The sequence below is a fragment of the Podarcis cretensis genome (genome assembly GCF_951804945.1).
Source record: "Podarcis cretensis genome assembly, chromosome: 12".
NCBI lineage: Eukaryota > Metazoa > Chordata > Lepidosauria > Squamata > Lacertidae > Podarcis > Podarcis cretensis.
This window is the reverse complement of record NC_137181.1, coordinates 22961372-22979196: the sequence shown is the minus strand read 5'-3', so window position 1 is coordinate 22979196 and position 17825 is coordinate 22961372. Positions and strand designations below refer to the sequence as shown.

The 17825-nt window shown below is 50.6% G+C and overlaps 1 protein-coding gene and 1 long non-coding RNA gene across 2 annotated transcripts; one reads left to right on the top strand and one right to left on the bottom strand.

The window, feature by feature from the left end:
* Nucleotides 1-2215: 2215 nt before the first annotated feature.
* Nucleotides 2216-4649, top strand: PTF1A (pancreas associated transcription factor 1a). Its single transcript, XM_079948213.1, has 2 exons — nt 2216-3072; nt 4261-4649. The coding sequence occupies exons 1-2, from the start codon at nt 2382-2384 to the stop codon at nt 4461-4463; spliced, it is 894 nt and encodes a 297-aa protein (XP_079804339.1). The 5' UTR covers nt 2216-2381; the 3' UTR covers nt 4464-4649.
* A 4907-nt stretch (nt 4650-9556) lies between these two features.
* Nucleotides 9557-16492, bottom strand: LOC307199799. Its single transcript, XR_013832204.1, has 2 exons — nt 16339-16492; nt 9557-9694 (listed from the first exon to the last, which is right to left on the bottom strand). It is a non-coding gene; the product is annotated as an uncharacterized lncRNA (long non-coding RNA).
* Nucleotides 16493-17825: the final 1333 nt, after the last annotated feature.

Sequence of the window (17825 nt, the reverse complement as noted above, 5' to 3'; positions counted from 1 at the left end):
CACCACCATCAAATCCTTTGCCAAGCGCAGTAGATAGTCCCGGATGGCTACCAACCCCAATACTATAGCAGCCGCTATTACATAGAAGCGCATAGGAGCGCAAGGGCTGGAAAACGCCCTCCCTGGTGCTCGTGGTGTGTTTGGAGGGCGGGCAGAACTAAAGAGTGCGAGTTGTCCTGGAGCAGGGATGGGCAAGCTGTGGCCCGCCAATGTTTTTTTGTTGGACTCCAACTCCCATCAGCCCCGTCCACCATTGCAAATGATGAGGAATGATGGGAGTTGGAGCCCAAAGCATCCGGATGACCACAACTTCCCCGTCGCTTTGCCTAGAGATTAGACAAATTCATGGCGGAGTAGGTAGGCTCTCGGTAGCTACTAGTCACGATGGCTGTGATCTGCCTCCAGAGTGCGAGACAGAATGCTTCCCAAAACCCGTAGCTCCAAACCGCAGAGAGGGAAAGTGCTATTGCGCTCAAGTCCTGCTTGGGGGTTTCCCCTTTAGGCTTCTGGTTGGCCATTGTGAGAACAGGATGCTGGACTAAGAATCCAGCAGGACTCTTCTTATGCTAACTAATAACTTTAAAACGTGTCTGTTCACCCTGGCATGTGGCAGCTGGGAGATGCTGTTTCTGGCAGCCTTGAAACTATTAACTGTGTGAGTGTATGTTTCCCATGTTATTAACATTTTTTAAAAGGTTTAAAATATTTTTTAAATGTTTGTCTCATTTCTAATGCTATTTGCCACCCTGGGCTCCCTTGGGGAGAAAGATAGGTTAGCAAACAAACAAACAAACAAATAGGCGTGGAGAGATGTGATGGAGTGTACATAGTGAAATATTTACATTTTGTAAAACAACAACAACAACAATAACGGGAGGAAACTCGTTTTGAAAAGTATGCCTCCTGTTCTTTGATCTCTGTTTTCAGCTGAGTAATTGGATATTGTCCAAAATTGCAGGCCAGTGCAAAACCAGTATGCCAGAAGAAATTCATTCTGTATTAAATTATCGAGGAGGCAGTTATGGCGATAGACCTGGAAACTCAGCCTCATTGCTTGGGAAATGCCCTGTCCCATATCTCAACCTAAAGCTCATTTCGTGCGCAGTTTCACTCCTCACTCCCTCTGCCCTAAATCTCGGTCACCGGCTTCATTCCTCTATTCTCCTTTGTTGTTTGATTTACGGTGGGTAGAAAATCCCTTTGGCCCCAACCGGGTTCTTTCTGAGTAGACACCTGCGCATCTTCAACTATTCTCCACTAATTTCACTTGCTCTTACTTTGCAGCCCGAACGCAGGCATCTGTAATCTTTTACCCCGGATTACTGACTCGCAGTAACCACTCTTGGTGGATCCACACTCACAGTCAGCAAAGTGGGCGAGACTTTCCAGTTTCACAAAGTAAGTGAAAGGGAAGGCCTCCCTCTTAACCTCCTTTTTTATGAATGTGATCGCATGGTTAAGTAGAAACTAATTCAAATAAAGCAACATTGAGATTTAAAAAAAAAACAAACCATTCTCTGAATGGTCAGGATTTCCCCCCTGGTGTAATGCTCCAGATCGGAGTTCACAGCGTCTAGGTTTAAGGGACTGGTGTTCTGCGCCCACGTTAATGACATTCCCAAAGGTTTCCTGGTGTTCATTTGCGCCCTTGCGGCGCAAAGTCGTCTGGCTTCTACCGGCTAATGAAGACACCACGGGCAGGATCCTGCTTTCGGAGAGGCAAGGGGGCGTTGTTGGTTGGGCTCATTGGCAAAGAAGGTGGGCTAGCCAAGTGCGTTGGTTTTTTGCTGAGCGGCCCTCCAACAGCAGAGGCACAATGGCACCGCGCTGCCTGCCAGTCCCGTGGCCTTCCCCGCTGCGCGGCGGACGTGCACCTGTAGCTCCCACAAACCAGCGCCCCATTGGACCATCCGCTGCGCAAAAGAGACGGCGACGGGCAGCAGGCAGCGCTAACTGGAGAGTGGCAGGAGAGAGCGCGCGCGCCGGCCTCCTCCCCCGCCGGCCCCGCCTCCTGTCCAGGAGCCGTCTAGGTGTGCGCGACCCCCTCCTCCTCCTCCTTTACCGCGGGGTCCCTCCACTGCCCGCCTCCACCTCCGCCTGGCCGAGCTCCGATTGGCTGTCGCTGTTGGTTAATGGCACGCGCCTGCGGTTGTAGTTATAAGAATCCTCGCGTGCCAGCCCTCAGCTCGTGTAAGTCCGCAGCCTCCCTCTGGGGAGAGAGCGCGCGCGAAAGCCCGAGGCCGGAGTCGCGGCAAGTCGAGGCGCCGCAGGAGCCCGAGGCGGGGGGCTGAGGAGAAGGAGAAGGAGAAGGAGGCGGCGGCGCCTGGCCTCGTCCCGCTCCCTGCTGGACAGTGTCCCGCCAGGCGGGAAAGAAGCCCGCCATGGAGGCGGTGTTGCTGGAGCACTTCCCCGCCGGGTTGGACTCTTTTACCTCAGCGCCTTACTTCGACGACGAAGACTTCTTCACCGACCAGTCGTCCCGCGACCCCCTGGAAGGCGACGAGCTGCTGGAGGCCGACGTGGACTTCCTGTCGCCTCAGTTCCAGGCCTGCTACCGCGCGGGCGGCGGCGCCGGCGACGGCGACGGAGGGGCCTGCGTTGGCGCCGGGCCCGGGGGTCAGCCGGAGGGCGCCTTCTGCTGCGAGGGGGCGGCGGGCAGCTTCTCGTCGTCCTTCTCGCCGCCGTCGTCGCCGTCGTCGAGCAGCTTCGGGGCCGAGTGCTGCGGCAGCGCGGCGTCGCCCCGGGCGGGCCTGAAGGCGCTGAGCGCGGCGGCCGCGGCGAGGCGCCGGCGCCGGGTGCGCTCCGAGGCCGAGCTGCAGCAGCTGCGTCAGGCGGCCAACGTGCGCGAGCGGCGGCGGATGCAGTCCATCAACGACGCCTTCGAGGGGCTGCGCTCGCACATCCCCACGCTGCCCTACGAGAAGCGCCTCTCCAAGGTGGACACGCTGCGCCTCGCCATCGGCTACATCAACTTCCTCAGCGAGCTGGTCCAGTCCGACCTGCCCTTGCGCGGCGCCGGCACCCAAAGCCCCTGCCAGCCCAAGAAGGTCATCATCTGCCACCGCGGGACAAGTAAGTGCGAGAGAGGCGCGCGCGCTGGCCGGCGAAGGAAGGCGTTTCCTGCGCTAAGGGGCCTCTCTCGGAAAGCCGCGCCGGCGCGCGCCTCCAGACGCAGGCGCCCTCGCCCTCGCCCGCAGTCCAGTTCTAGCGCTGCGCTCGCGTTTGCCTCGCTTTCTCCCCCCGGAAGACATGTACCCGCTGGCATCCCCCACCCCTGAAAACTCCACCTGAAGCTCCTCTCACACTCTGCCACGCGTTTTCCCTCCCATGGGCGCACGAGCCAACCCTGGCACGCAAACATACGCAACAACAGCACCCACTCTCGGACTTTTAGGGTTGGCCTTTTCACACGCGGGGAGACCCGCAGAAATTCTCACCCGCACGTCCCCAGGCACATTTGTTGCACACAGACGCAAATGCAAGCAGTTCGGGAAAGATAAAGAGGAAGGAGCGCACGCTCGGGGAGACAGCAGGCGCTCGCCGTTTCGAAAGTGCGCTCCTCTCGTCCGCACCCGCAAACTCTTCAGGTCTAGACAGCTGGAGGTTGGAAAGGAATCTCCGCCACGACTAGGCATCTCTCTCTCTCTCTCTCTCTCTCTCTCTCTCTCTCCCTCTCTCTCTCTCTCTCTCACACACACACACACACACACCACACGCGCCGCCAAGCGAGCGCACGGATTCATGTGCGCGCCCTAGCTTCAGGAGGGCTCGTCCTACGAAGTGGACAGGCATAAGCGCCTTTTGCGCCAATGCAAGGAGCCTCATTGTGGTTAGGAAAAGATTTAGAAATCTGGCTGGTTTTACGTGCTGTGCTAAAAGTTTCTCCTGACCCCTTTCTCACTCTAAAGGAATGCGCTTCCTAGTCGGTGTTTTCCTCCAAGCACCCAGGAGCAGTCCGGGTGGAGAAAAATACCCTTTTGGGGGGAATTGGGATGCAGATATTAAGAGTTCTCTCTAGATAGATAGATAGATAGATAGATAGATAGATAGATAGATAGATAGATAACCGCAGGGCGGTGTGCGTTGCCGCTGCGTGCAACAGGCGTTGAACGCCAAGGTTAGCCAGAGCACCTGCTGCTGTCCTGCGCTACAATAGCCTAGAGAGAAAACGGGGCGCTTTGGCGCAGGTGTTGATTCTTTCCTGTATTCGGTGAGAATATTGTGATTGTGATTCACCCTTCTTCCTCTCTTTTTCTCCAGGATCACCTTCTCCAAGCGACCCAGATTATGGACTTCCTCCTTTGGCCGGGCATTCTCTCTCCTGGACTGACGAGAAACAGCTGAAAGAACAAAACATTATTAGGACTGCTAAAGTGTGGACCCCTGAAGACCCTAGGAAATTAAACAGCAAGCCTTCCCTAAACAACATAGAAAATGAACCCCCCTTTGACTTCGTAGCATGAAATGTGAAAGTTACTGGGTTGTAAATATCAATAATCTTTATTACCAGTGTACATTTGTACTTAAAGGCGTTTATTTTTCAAAGGTACTTTACAGAAAGGTATTCTAATGGCAATCAACTTTTTTTTATTTATCTATTTATTACTGTTTAGAGTTACAGGAATAGAACTGTCCTTTTGAATGTATAATTTATATAATTTATGCTAATTTATAAATATGCAATGAATCTGAGATTTATCCACCAGCACCTTTTGGGCACAATTCTTTGTTGGAAAAAGAAACATACATCCCAGAAAATGTGAACATAATTTATTACGATTTGTCGAATATGCCAGTTATATTTTATTATTAATAAACTTTGATTAAATCTGGAGGTGATTTTATTTGGAGGGGTGTGTGCATGAGTGGGTGGTGTATGTGTGTATGAGGGCATCAGTGTTCAGCTATAACTTTAAACTGGACAAAACTACCTTGATCCCAAGAGAAGTTGCTTTGAGATGGGAATTGGTCTGTACCTATGCATTTAGCAATAAGAGACATCCTGCATTTACTATGAGTAGTTTTCTGGCCACATCTATGATGCAAAATCCTAATCCCAGTTTATTCTAGAGTAGAGTGACTCATCTGGATAGGATTACACTCGTGTTGCAAACTTTCCTGGCAAAAGCTTCACCTACAAAATTTCCATGGGTCTGGCTCTCCCTCTGACACACAAAGCCCTCTTGAGTGAATGTTGAACTCAAAAAAAGTTTGGAGACATATACAGACCATGGAGAGAATGGGTAACATTAATTTTAGTGTTTCAGTCTTACATTTTTATTCTCTAGCATGATACTTTTTCCTATAGATTTGTTCTCTTATGACAGCAGAAAGTCCTAGTTATAATTTTTAATGAGTTTTACTGAACCATTAATTTCAAATGAGTTCATAAACGGCCTTGGCCAGGTGAGATGAGAAATATCTCTTGGGACCAATATAGATGTATATATGTATAAAAAGCTCTATGATGGGGAACGAGGATCTTCTATTAACTCACAGCACCTTTAACAAACTACAGTTCCCAGGATTCTATGACTTTTTAAAGTGGCATGATACTGCTTTAAATATATAGTGCGGATGGGGCCTCTATATATTGGATGCTATTTGGGACAAATAGCACTAGGAAGAAGTGAGCTAAAAAGCACTAACGGGGCATGGTGAGTAAGGTTGGCCACTGTGAGAACAGGATTCTGGCCTGGATGGGTCACTGGCCAGATCCAGTGGCTCTTCTTAGAATCATAGAATCATAGAGTTAGAAGGGACCCTGAGGATCATCTAGTTCAACCCCCTGCAATGCAGGAATATGCAGTTGCCCCATAGGGGGGTCGAACTTGCAGCCTTGGTATTATCAGCACCACTTCTTAATAATAAAGGCAAAGGTTTGAATCTGTAGATAAGTGAGGCTGTACTGCAAATCCCTTCCCCATCAATGGATCTATGAGACTGAGAGCAAGGAAAGACAGACCTCTTAAACAGCATAGAGGCTGCAGAACCTTTCTAGCTGTGTCAGCTGCAATGGGGAGGATGCATTCAAATCCTTTTTTTCCCACAATACTGATGGGTATTGAATTTTTTTTTAAAGTTCTTATTGCAAGAGATTATTCCTTTTGTGGGGGATCATTTCCTTCTAAAAATTAACTGTCCTTTGAAAGGGCATGTTAATTAAGGAATAGCTTCATTAAGATTCTGTACTATGCACGTCTTTGATTATTTAATTAAAATGCACCAATTTTAAAAAGAAGTTTTGATTTAAGCCCATCATCATCATCATTATTAGCAATAACAATGCTTGCAGCAGCAGCACAGTTTACTTTCAGCCTCAGTTTTTCATCTATAAAATAGGGATAAACGTGATTTAACGCCAGATGGAGGCGAGATTAGTGTGCCTCTTAAAATACCGAAAACACGATTCAGAGCAATGAACATCAACCGACGGGAAATAACCCTAAATAAGCATTTTACCCCAAGCAGCCTTGCAGCGTATGCAGAGATGGAGGAAGAGATGGGATGCAAACCTCTTGCCAGGAGAAGCAACTTCAGGGCAAAACGTTCTCAGACCTTCCTTGAAGGTTCCTAAGCAGAGGTTGGACGGCTGCTTTAACTGAGATTCCTGCACTGCGGGGGGGGGGGGGGTTGGGGGGTTGGACTAGATGACCTCCGGGATCCCTTCCAGCTCTGCCATTCTATGATTCTGTGAAAACGGGGAATGATGGTGTTGCCCTGGCCAGGAAGAAGTGACTTATTTGACAAGAAGCCCTGTGTTGAGCGGCAGCCCTCAAACACCTTAAAAGGTATTTATTATTATTTTTTGGAGAAGAAATAAAAGAAAGAAAGAGGACCGGAGCCCAGGAGATGTTAGACCAGGGCAGCACCCCGCTCTGCACCTGTAGGAGTGGGACCTTGGGGTGTGTGTGTGTGTGTGAGAGAGAGAGAGAGAGAGAGAGAGAGAGAGAGAGAGAGAGGGAGGGAGAGAGAGAGAGCGCCTTCTGGCCGCGCTGGGCTGCTGCTGCCCCGGCCGCAGGTGCTGATTTTCCCGTGGTACCCGCCGCTTGCGAGGCCTGGCGGGCCGGGTGGGTGGGCAGGATGGATCCCCCCGGGGAGAAGATCCCAGATGCCCAGCCCAGGCCTGCAGCTTGAGCCGGGAGCCTTTGCGAGCTGCCCCGGGCTGCGCTGCTCAGCCGAGCGGATGGGAACCGCGCGGAGTCCCCGGTGGATAATCGCGCGCCCCCCCCCGCCACTCCGGTAACTTGGGGTTAGGGGGAGCAAAATGATGGCCTGGCTCTCGCCTAATTGCATTAACCTAGATAGGCCAGCCCGACCGGCCTCGTGGATCCCTTCCAAGAGCAATTACACCCCCCCCGAGCCCCACTTGGCCACATCAGATGGGGCCAGAGCCCCCCCTCCCCACGCAGTCTGCTCCCCCCCCCCCTCCCGCAATCCCTGCAAAAGGAGAAGAAGAAGGAACGAGGACGAGCTGGAGAAATGCAGCGCGGGCGAGAGAAGGAGTGCGGCAAGCAGCCCAAGTTCTAATTCGATTTTGCCCTGTATTAGGTCCTCATTAAACACAGAAAGTCGCCTTGGCACAAACGCTTCCAGGAGGCATGTAATCGCATTACACTCATTAGAAAGTCAAATGGTCGTCGGACTGCAGCATAGTCGTGGATCTGAGTTAGGGAAGGGCCGGTCCCGTTGGCCCTGTGTGTGTGTGTGTGTGTGTGTGTGTGTGTACTCGATTGGACGTGCTGCTGTGGCACTGCACAATTCAAACACTACACGCATTGTTAAGGGGCACCTTTTCTTCGGCCGTGCCACTTGTGTGTGTGGTTTTTGTCATTCAATGCCTCATCACCCTCCTTTAGTATGGTGCAGATCAAGCGGAAGAGCCGGCCTGCGCGGGGAAAACACCAGGGTCTCTATCTTGTCAGTCTCGCGTCTTGACTTGGCAAGGCCCTTTAAAAGGCCGGCTTCAAAGAGGCTGACAGGTTCTTGGGCGTCCGCTCATAAATCCATTCAGCCCAGTTGCAGCAATTTTGCTATTATTATTATTATTATTATTGCATAACTTCCATTTCAGACCCTGCTCCCCAAATAACCCCTCCCAACTCCCACCACAAGCGCAAAGTTGCAGCAGAAAACTATCAAGATATGGAAGAGCCGTAGCAGTGGGTGGTTGGGGGGGGGCGTGGAAAATATTGCTTGGCACTGGAAGGAACCAGCGTGTGGGCTCGCATGACTGACAGCAATTCAAGCCTTTGAAATCAGACTCCCCTCTTCGCCCCCCCAAACAATAACAATATTCATAGATGTGCCCCCTCCCCTTGGGATGGTGGGTTTGTATTCAAATGAATTATGCATTCACACTCTCTCGCTCTCACACACACACCGCTCAGCTGCCTGATCGGAAGTAAGCAGCATTTATTTATTGTTGCTGAAGCAGGGTGGGTGCAGAGAAAACCGAACCAGCTTTCAAAATAATCCAGTTGCAGGTTTTCCAGCAATATTATTGTGATCTGGTTGATACCTGTTCTACAACTGGAAATAGTCCTTTCAAAGTTGCCTGCCAGTCAAATGGGGGGGGGGGGGTTTGATGATGGGAATTATGAAAACGATGCTGGTCATTATGTTGCTTGGTTTTTCGCTACCTATGAAAAACCCAGACCAAACCCTGACTGCTCCGGGACTGGCCTCAGGGTGGCCTTTGCACGCCCCTCCCCTCCCCAATGTGCGAAGGCGCAGTCTCGGGTTATTTATTTATTTTGTTATTTCTAAATACCCAACACAGGCACAAAAGCTGCAGGCATTCCCCCCCCCCCCAAGTTAGCTCCTGAACTTTTCCTGCTTCTTGTCAGCCAAGTTGTCCTCGCCCTTGAGGCCAACAGCATTCGTGATGCCCCTTAAATCCCACTGAAAAGGCCATTTCGTCGTACACAAAGCAGACGCAGAGAGACCATTAAAAACCTCGAAGCATCAATCTCTTTGGGGAAAAGGTATGGGAAAGGAAGTGTCTCTCCTCCTGCAAGCAAAGGCAGGGTTGCAGGGAGACTTGAGAACCTGCTCCCTTGGGATTCCCAGGCCTTCTAATCCGCCAATATTAGGATTAAGGCCCCTATAATATATGGGGTGTGAAACCTCGGCTAGGCATGAACTCATCCCATTTTCATTAAGGTCTCTTTTGCAGTGGCACCGAGGACCAGCTGCCAGGATGAACAAACACCAGTTGAGTGTCCCTGGTAAATCTCACTCCTCTCCTCCTCCTCCTCCCCCCCTTTTTTATCCCTCTCTCCCCATCTCTTTCTTTCCACCCCCACCCCCTTTCTCCCCCTCCCCAAGGCCTGTGGGAATGGGCCCGCGCTCATTCCACAACAAATTGCATTTTCGAGATCTGGAAGCCTTAGGAGGCAGCGATTCCCACGACGGGATGTGAGGTCTGGCCAACAGGTGTTCGGATTTGGCCGAGGGAGATAGGAAAGGAGGCTGGGGAAGGGAGAAAGCTTTGCTGCCAGGAGAACTGGCTGCCCGGGCGCCTCTTGCCTTTTACATGGCGTGGAAGCCGCAGACAATCGAAATGATATCTTTATTGCTAGGTTCATGTCCTGGGCTATAACATATCAATCCCTGTCGGGTTTCCCTCGGATGCACCTGGTATTTCAAACTTGTTCTTTTTGTGTTTTTCTGGGTGCTGAGCTGCAGCTGCCTAAAACAAGCAAAGGAGAGAGAGGCCCTTACAATGTCTCCAAGACGTGTTGGCATGGTTTGCTTGTCTTTAATGTACCATTAAGCATTGTCTTGACACAATATGGGAACTGTAAAGCATGACATGTGTTATAATAAAACACATTTTCAATGATGCACTTGCAGTGGGAGCTGAGATGCTAGCAAACAAACAGGCCCAGATTCTTGCTTCTTTTTTCCCTTTTTTTGTCTGCCTTTGCTCAGCCTTCAACGGGCAATTAAACTTAAGACCACTACTTTCCCCCCTCCTTGATCAGCCAATTACATTTTATGTCTCCTAATTTTTCACACAGAAAAAAAAGTCTCCGTGCTGGCCTCTAAAGACATTGATTTTCTTGCTATCACCTGGCGTTCAGACCTTAGTTCCATTTATCAAGAAGGGGAACGTCAGGCGTTGCATAAAGTGACTCTGTTACCATACGGCTCTCACCATCCTGGCCTATTGTTTTCCCTTGTTAATAACTCATTACCAGGATTTAACAAATCCACCATTACATATGTTTTGTGTCTCCATATTTTGATCCGTACGATTAAGCAGATGTTACGATTGAAAATTGAAAAGTCCAAGGCTACTCTAGGCTGAAAGAAAGAGGGCAGACTCAAACAACGAGCTAACAATGAGATTCAGAAGATCTTCAGAAAAACATTTACGACCAATAAACAGACTCCAACCTGCTCCATTTCAACCATTGTGTGCCTGGGGGGAATAATTAAGTTTAATAGGGAATAGGTCTGCGGGGTTTTCAATGCCAAGATCACAGGTGCGGGGTGGCACGCTGAATGATTCGCCTGATTTTTGCCAAGCTCAAGGGCCCTTCTCCGGGACTTGCGAGCAGGGGGAAAACATTGTCATTTCTTTTAATTCGCAGCATTACTTTTAAGGCGAACAAAGGGGCGGGGGGAGGGGGCGCCTGAGTGGCTGGCGCGGCGAATGAGGCGCGCGCGGCTGCACAAGAGAGCAGCCTCCTCAGCCGAGCGCGCCGCCAGATTGGTGCGCAGGGGCCTCGGTGGGCCTCCTAAAAGCCTCGCTCCTCACCCCCCCCGAGCGCCCCCCCGGCCCCACTTCGCCCCCAGCAGGAGCCGGGGAGCCTCCGGAGGCCTCCGCCCAGCTCTCTGGCGCCTCACGTTCGTCGCTCGAGGGCCAGGCGCCTTTCTGGGCAGCTTGGCCAAACTTTCCCCAAACTGTGGAGCGAGCGCCTGGGGAGGGTCCCCGGCTGGAGACGCGCATGCGCCCCTCTTCTCCCCTCAGTGCCTGTGGCTCCGGGGAGCCGGCGAGAGGCCCGCTGGCGGCACCCCAGAGAGCAGAGGACCCCCTGCCGCAGAGCCAGCCCCCTTCCTTTTGCCCACGAGGCCCCGGGAGACGGCAAAGAGACCTCCAACAAGAGGTGTCCGCCTGCCCTGGCCTCGTTGCGCATGGAGGTCTCCAAGAGGGACCCCCAGCAAGGCGAGGCGGTCTGAGGCGCGGGCTCGCGAGCAGGAGGCGGCTTGGTGGCTGCGGACACCCTGAGGGGAAGGCGAAGGGGCGAGCGTCGCCTCGGCCCCGCCACCCGCCCTCCAAGCGCCTGTCAGAGGGAGAAGAACAGGGCTCCCCTGACAGGAACTGTGTCGCTGGCGCTCGCTGCCAGCTCCGCGCCCACTCCTGCCTCCAGGCCGCTCGTCTCGCGGGCCAGAGGCGCCCAGGCAAAGGGGGCCTAGTCCCTGACCTCGGCCCGCACCCCGGAGCCCCCTTGGGGTTCTCTGAACCGCCCGGCTCATTCGCTCGTCGCGCCGGCAGCTCCTTTCCCCTCCCCTTGCCGCGCACCTGCTCTGAGGGAACTTGTTGCGCGGAACGCCTGTCACGCTGCCAGCGAGCTGCTGTCCCGCGCAAAGCTTCCCTGAGGCAGCCTGGGCTTGCCAGCCCCGGGCGAAGGCACACCTCCACCCGCCTTTTCTGGGGAATGGCCTTTTGGGGAGCCGTTTCCCCCTCTCCTTAAGGCAGGTGGGTTGTTCTTGTCGCCTTTGGCGCAACGGCGCCTTGACGGGCCTCCAGTGCCTAGCGAGGCCTATGCCGAAAGCGTTGCTTTCGAGGAGGGTAAATGGGGACGCGGGAAGGAGAGAACCCGGAGTCTGTGGGGGCAAGAGGTTGGTCGCGGGAGGCACTCAAAGCAGCCTCCATTTCCCATGACTGGAAACCCCGTCAGGACTCCTTCTCTCTCCAAGCTCCTCATTTTGCTCTAGACCGAAGTTGGGAAAGAGAGTGGCCCCACTGGCTGGGCATTACATTCCTTTCCAATTAAAGCGATCGCTTCTGGGGAGCTGGAGCCTTTCTCAGCCCCGACGGAATCTGAAAAGCCCCTGGAGGGTTGCTGAGTGTTTTTCTTTTTTGGAGGTGCAGAAGCGAGGAAGGGAGAAGGGAGTGAAAGGTGATGCCGTTTGTGGCGCCGGGGAAGAGCTGGAGCGACGCGAAGAGCCGAGAGTGCGAGGAGCGCGCGGGGGGAAGCGGGAGAGCGCCTGCCCGGGCAGCAGCCTTCGCGATTTGCAGCTCGCGCTTTGGCTAAAGGGCACTTCCGTTAGCAACAGGCCGTTTCCACGTCGGTGCAAAGTTATTTGGGACTTTGTCAAACTTCGCTTTGTGGGAAGGCAGCTCCTTTGGCTAGGCGCTCAATGGGCACCCACCCGAAGCTGAGAAAGCGCCCCCCTTCTTCCTTCCCTCCCAGCGCTTTCAAGAAAAACTTGAATAGTTGTTGTCAAAAGTGGAGAAGGCAAAAAAAGGGGAGTTCCAAAGAAGAAGAAAAAAGCCCCTTGAAAAGTCTTGGAAATGGGTAGATTTTGCAGGTGTGTAGAATGAAGTTAACAACCATGCCCAGTGTGGGCTCCCCCAGTGCGGAGAGTGTGACAGGGACAGCTGGCTCCGTTTTCCCTGTGAAATCCCCCCCTCGGTGGACCATACACAACGACAGTGACCTTTCTGCAGGGGGAACCAGAGCCGGCCCTTTGACTGAATTAGTCACAAAGACGTCTTGCTATGACTTTTGTTCTTCGCCAAAGCCAAGAAATATTGCGTTTAATATGAGAAGGATTGTCTCCAGCTTTCTCGTGCTCCTCCAAGAAATATGACCGGTCTGCTTTCAAGGGAGCTCGTTTCTCTTCCCTTGGGCGCCTCTCGGCTCTTGCTCCCCCCTCGCCCCTTTCCCTCCCCAAGACCTGCGGACGAGGAGGCGCACTTTTTCCAGCGTGCCTCCTTCTTGCAAAGAGGAGCGCTCCGTCTGGGTGTGCAGCGGCGAATTTATCAATCTTTTCATGATCTGACAATACTTGGAAATACATCATTGTCACTGGGGGTGGCTTGATAGATTAGCTGGAGGCGCGGAGCCCTTTTCCAAGGTCAAGTTGAAGATTCTTATTTGCTGTTGCGCTGAAGTTTGTGAGAGCGCCGAACAATGCCAGCCTGTTAACTTGCCTCTTGTTTTGGAGAGGAATCTCATCCTCTTCCCCCTAAAAGCCTTTTCTTACTGATGTCTCTTATGGGCTTGGGGGGGGGGGAAGAGCGATTAAAAAAAGAAACGCTCCCCTCTCGGTCTCCAGTAAAAGTTTACAACCAGTTAACAGGGGACGTCTGAAATTAAGGAAGACGGAAAGAGGCGAAGGGTGTTCTCTGAGTGTCCCAAGACACTTTCTCCCCCTAAAGCAAGGTGCCAACTTTTTATCTTTCGCTTTGCAGGGCAAGGCACATGCATCGCCTTCCCTCCTAAGGTGCCTGGGGGCGATTTCATTTAACGAGTTCGGTTCCCAAAAGCTTTGTTAGTGGCAGGACAGCGCTGGATGGCAACTGTTGCCAAAAGCTTCATTTTTTTTTTTTACTAGCCTTGAACCTGTTGTCTAACGGACTCTTTGAACTTCTCTTTGCTGGGCTAAACGTTTTCTTTGCCTCTCTTTGCAGACTTCTTCAGCGTTAGTGTGGGTTGCGCAGACAGTTCCTTCTCCCTCCCTTCTCTCTCTGAGATGATTGATATTTGTTATTCAACCCAACTTTTATTTACCTTGCAAAAAAAAAAATGTTCGGGGGACCCAATGTGATAAATTACAGATATGCAAATCACATTGAATGGTCTTGTAAGTGTGTCTCGCTGGAGCTGAATAAGACCTTGCAAGCCGGTCTGTGCGCACTCAGGACCCCAGGGAGCTGATCAAAGCACCCATTCTCTTTCATCCCCAGTATTCTCCTCCAAACTATTTCGATACAATATGTTTCCATGATGCCCTTAATAGGCTAGGGACACAGAACTCATTACAACCTAGCTAGTTCTGCCGACCCCTTTGTTCGGAGGCAGAAAGTTAAAGAGGAGAAAAAGGAGTGGGGAAGGGGGGAAGGAAAGAGAAGCTCTGCCAGTTGCCAGCTTTCTGAAATGCTAAAGCATGCGTCATTTTTCACTGGGTCTCGTCTTGATATCCTCAAAAGAGAATCTATGAAACCGGCTTGGCCTTTTCTGGCATTAATTACACTGCTGTCCAGGCGACCTGTTTTTCCTATTATATGCATTTCTCAGCAGGGTTTTTTCTTTTTCTTTTTGCAAGACTTTTTTTTTTTTGCAGCTGCCAGTTAAATTATGAATGCATTTTTATCAGTATGGGAAAAATAAGAGTGAATGTTGCCTTTTCTCATTGTGCACTCTTCAATTTTAAGGAGTTTTGTGGTAGTGGTTCCATATTTGGGGGAAATGGAAATGTGAGATCCAGTTTAACAACCCATATTTTGGTGTGTGGTTTTTAACAAGGAAGGATCCAGCTTCATTTTTTAGTTCATTTCTCAGAGTGATTTGTTTTTAGTGTAGGTTAGGTGGATGCAACACGTTGATTTCTCTAACCAAGTACCAGCGAAACTCAAAAGCCTTGCTAAAAGCCTACAGCAAAGGGATCGCGTGGGTGAGTGGCTGCGTCCATCTGTAGACTCTCACACTTTGGGTGCAGTTTCCAAGCCTTCTCTTGAGGAAATGGGCTAAGTAGGGATGCCTTGAAAGTAAGGTCAAGTGTATACATGACTTCAGGGGATTACTTGCATGTGTGGAACAGCCGTCACAAAAAGTCAACACGCCTAAGAGATGGCTCTTATCACCTGACACCACTTAAAACGCAGTGCTTTCCAACAGAGGGCGTTCACGCAAATACCCACATTGATTCATACTGTGCTGAGGGATGTGTACATGCATGTGTGAATCAGCCCCTACGCTTAGTTAAAGTCGGTGGGACTTATCAAAGGACGAGGTTTTAGCTTAGAAGGACGCGGTTATGCACGCCCTAAGTACAATTCAAGGCTTCGGACTCTTGATGCTATCAGTCCTCACAATCGCATGCAATCCCAATCCACATTTTACAAAGGAGGAAGACGACGGAGAAAGAGTGAGCTGCCCTAGGCAGCAAACGAGCTGAGGTTTGCGTTCATTTTCGCGTCCAACCCTCTAGCTATCCATTTCTCAGACTGTAACCCATTTGGTCTGGTTTCACCCCCCCCTTCCCCCTACCCTTGGAATAACATTAGGCAAAGTCGCTTATTTGGGCAGCTTTTGCTGCTGGTGTCTCTCAAAGCAAAACCCCACCAGCTCTATTTCTCGGGTAGGTATTGCGACCAGAGCGTTTGTTTTCTGGGGTTGATTGGTTGGTGGAAAAATGGCTGGCAGCCAGTTCTGGGAAAGATTCCAGCCCTGACTCCGATTAACCCTCTCTGGTGAAACTCTGCTGGAAACCAACTCACCAGCCATTGCCATTAATCTACTTACTAATTAAGCCAATTCATTTCTAAAGGAGGAAAAAAATTCCTTTCTTTGGCCCAAGTGATGGGAGGAAATTTGAAAGAAGCGCCAAACTGTGTAACTGTAATTCAGCCAAGGGACTGCTAAAACAAGCTTGTTGATATATAGCAGGAGGCTGAAACCAAGTTTCTAGGGCAACAATCCTTTGGAAGCGCCTGTGGCACACACAGCAAAAGGAGCTGATGCCTGAAGAATGGCAAGGGCTGCTGCAGAGGGGCCATTGTGTGGGTCGGGCGTGGGGGAGAAGCACTTCCCTCCCCACCAAACCACAAGGGAGTCTCCAATCAATTCACCACCATCCAGGCTCAGGGTTCATTATTAGCGGGTCCTCAGTGGAGGACTTGGCGCTTGGAGTCCCAACAATCCAAAAAGGTGAAAATTATTAACATTGTGCAACTGGATTTGAATGTAGATGGTTGAGGTCAGTGGTGGTCAAATGGGCCCTCTCAACCCCTCTGATTGGGCTCTTGGGATTATCCCTGCATCACACCCCTTTCCCCAAGCCACACCCATCACCATCCCTGTTGCAGGGCTTTTACCTGGCTGGAATGAGTCCTTAAACCTTCACGATGCCTCTTTTAATGTGGGTGGAATGTCACCTACCAGGCAAAGTAAGCATCGCATTCGTTGTTCTAACCACCTTTACCTGTAGCTGTACCCACCATTTGGTTCTCAGAAGGTTGGCTTAAGGGATGGAGGAAGTCACTTCTTAAAAGAGTGCAGTACCTCCCGTATCATCTGGTGGTTCTTGCTGGCATTCCGTTTGGGTGTGAAGGATGGTTGGTTGTGCTTGAGGGGCAGTAAAAAGCTCCTTACTCACCTGAACTGTGGGGTGTGATCCATGAGAGGCAGTCAACTACAACGTTCCTTGTAATGCTAGAGAAGACATGCGAGGCAATGTTTGGTCCAGCCAGTTGAAACTCCCTGTTCCTCCTGGCTGGGACATCCTTCCTTTTGCATGTAATAGGAGGTGGGCGTGACCTAACCTGTCGAGGTAAAAAAAGGACGAGTCACGCAGCACACTTTTTGATTTCCTTCTTCCTCTGACCAGCTTTTAGCTAGGACTGCTCTGCTAGCTCTCAGATAGCAGAAGCACTGGGATTATTCCCCCATATGGGGTAGATCCGCATGTACATATTTGTAACTAAGTCTGCCTTCAGGAATCCAACTGTGAACTGATGTGAGTAAACTTATTTTATTGACTTTGAATAAGATTGTGGAGTCTTTATTCTTTTAAGAGGGATTTAAGGGAACTTACCAGGAACGTACAATTCAGTCTGAGACAGACTGAACTGTACAATAGTGAGAGGTTCACACGAGCCTGCAACCAGCTGTCTGCTGTGCATGTAAAAAGGGGGATGTAACTCTGCTAAGTAAAGGAAATTGCTAACGCAAGTTAGGAAGGATATTAATAAACAATATATCCTCTCCTGCCACCCTGAACATTCCCAAATGAACCTCACAGGCTCAAGGTAAATATATTTGCATTAGGAAGAAGATTCCTGGCTACATAAGCCTTGTTGCAACTTGAGTGAAGATAAAATGGCATCTGTATGTTATTATTTCAAAATAAAGTAAAAACAAAACAAAACCAGACATGCTTTCAGCATTTGCTAAAGCAATGTACAGTGGTACCTCGCAAGACAAATGCCTCGTAAGACAAAAAACTCGCAAGATGAAAGAGTTTTTCGTTTTTTGAGTTGCTTCGCAAGATGAATTTCCCTATGGGCTTGCTTCGCAAGACAAAAACGTCTTGCAAGTTTGTTTCCCTTTTCTTAAAACCGTTAATACCCAGGGTGCATTGCTTGAAGAGGTGCAGTTGTGACTTGACTTCGAGGAGCAACTCGTAGCACGCGGTGTGGTAGCCTTCTTTGAGGTTTTTGAAGACTTTGGTGATTTTTGAAGCTTTTCCAAAACTTCTTTTGCAGCCATTTTGTAAGTTAAACTTTTAAAACTTTTTTTGGGGTTTTTGGATTTTGGGTTGGGGTGTTTGGAATTCAAGGACTTGGTGTTGGGGAGGGGTTTGCAAGAATCTGGAAGCTTGTGGTTTTTTTCTGCATTTTTATGATTTTTTGTGACCATTGGGGCACTCTGCTGTTGTTAAAAAAAAAGATTTCTGGGTTTGGATTTCTGTGTGGTGGGTGGCTGGGGGAATAGTTGAGAAGGAGTTTGCAAGAATCTGGAAGCTGGTGTGTTTTCTAGGAGGTTTGGTGCTTTTGAATTTTTTGGATGTGAAGCACTGATTTTTTTTGTTTGGGTTTGCGAAGGTAGGAGCTGTGCTGCCATGGGGCCCAAGAAGACTGCTGC

What these genes read in the sequence shown, in the direction of transcription:
- PTF1A (XM_079948213.1), top strand. Translation starts at nt 2,382, where the DNA reads ATGGAGGCGGTGTTGCTGGAGCACTTCCCCGCCGGGTTGGACTCTTTT. An exon ending in CATCTGCCACCGCGGGACAA is followed by an intron (nt 3,073 to 4,260) that starts GTAAGTGCGAGA and finishes CTTTTTCTCCAG; the next exon opens with GATCACCTTCTCCAAGCGAC.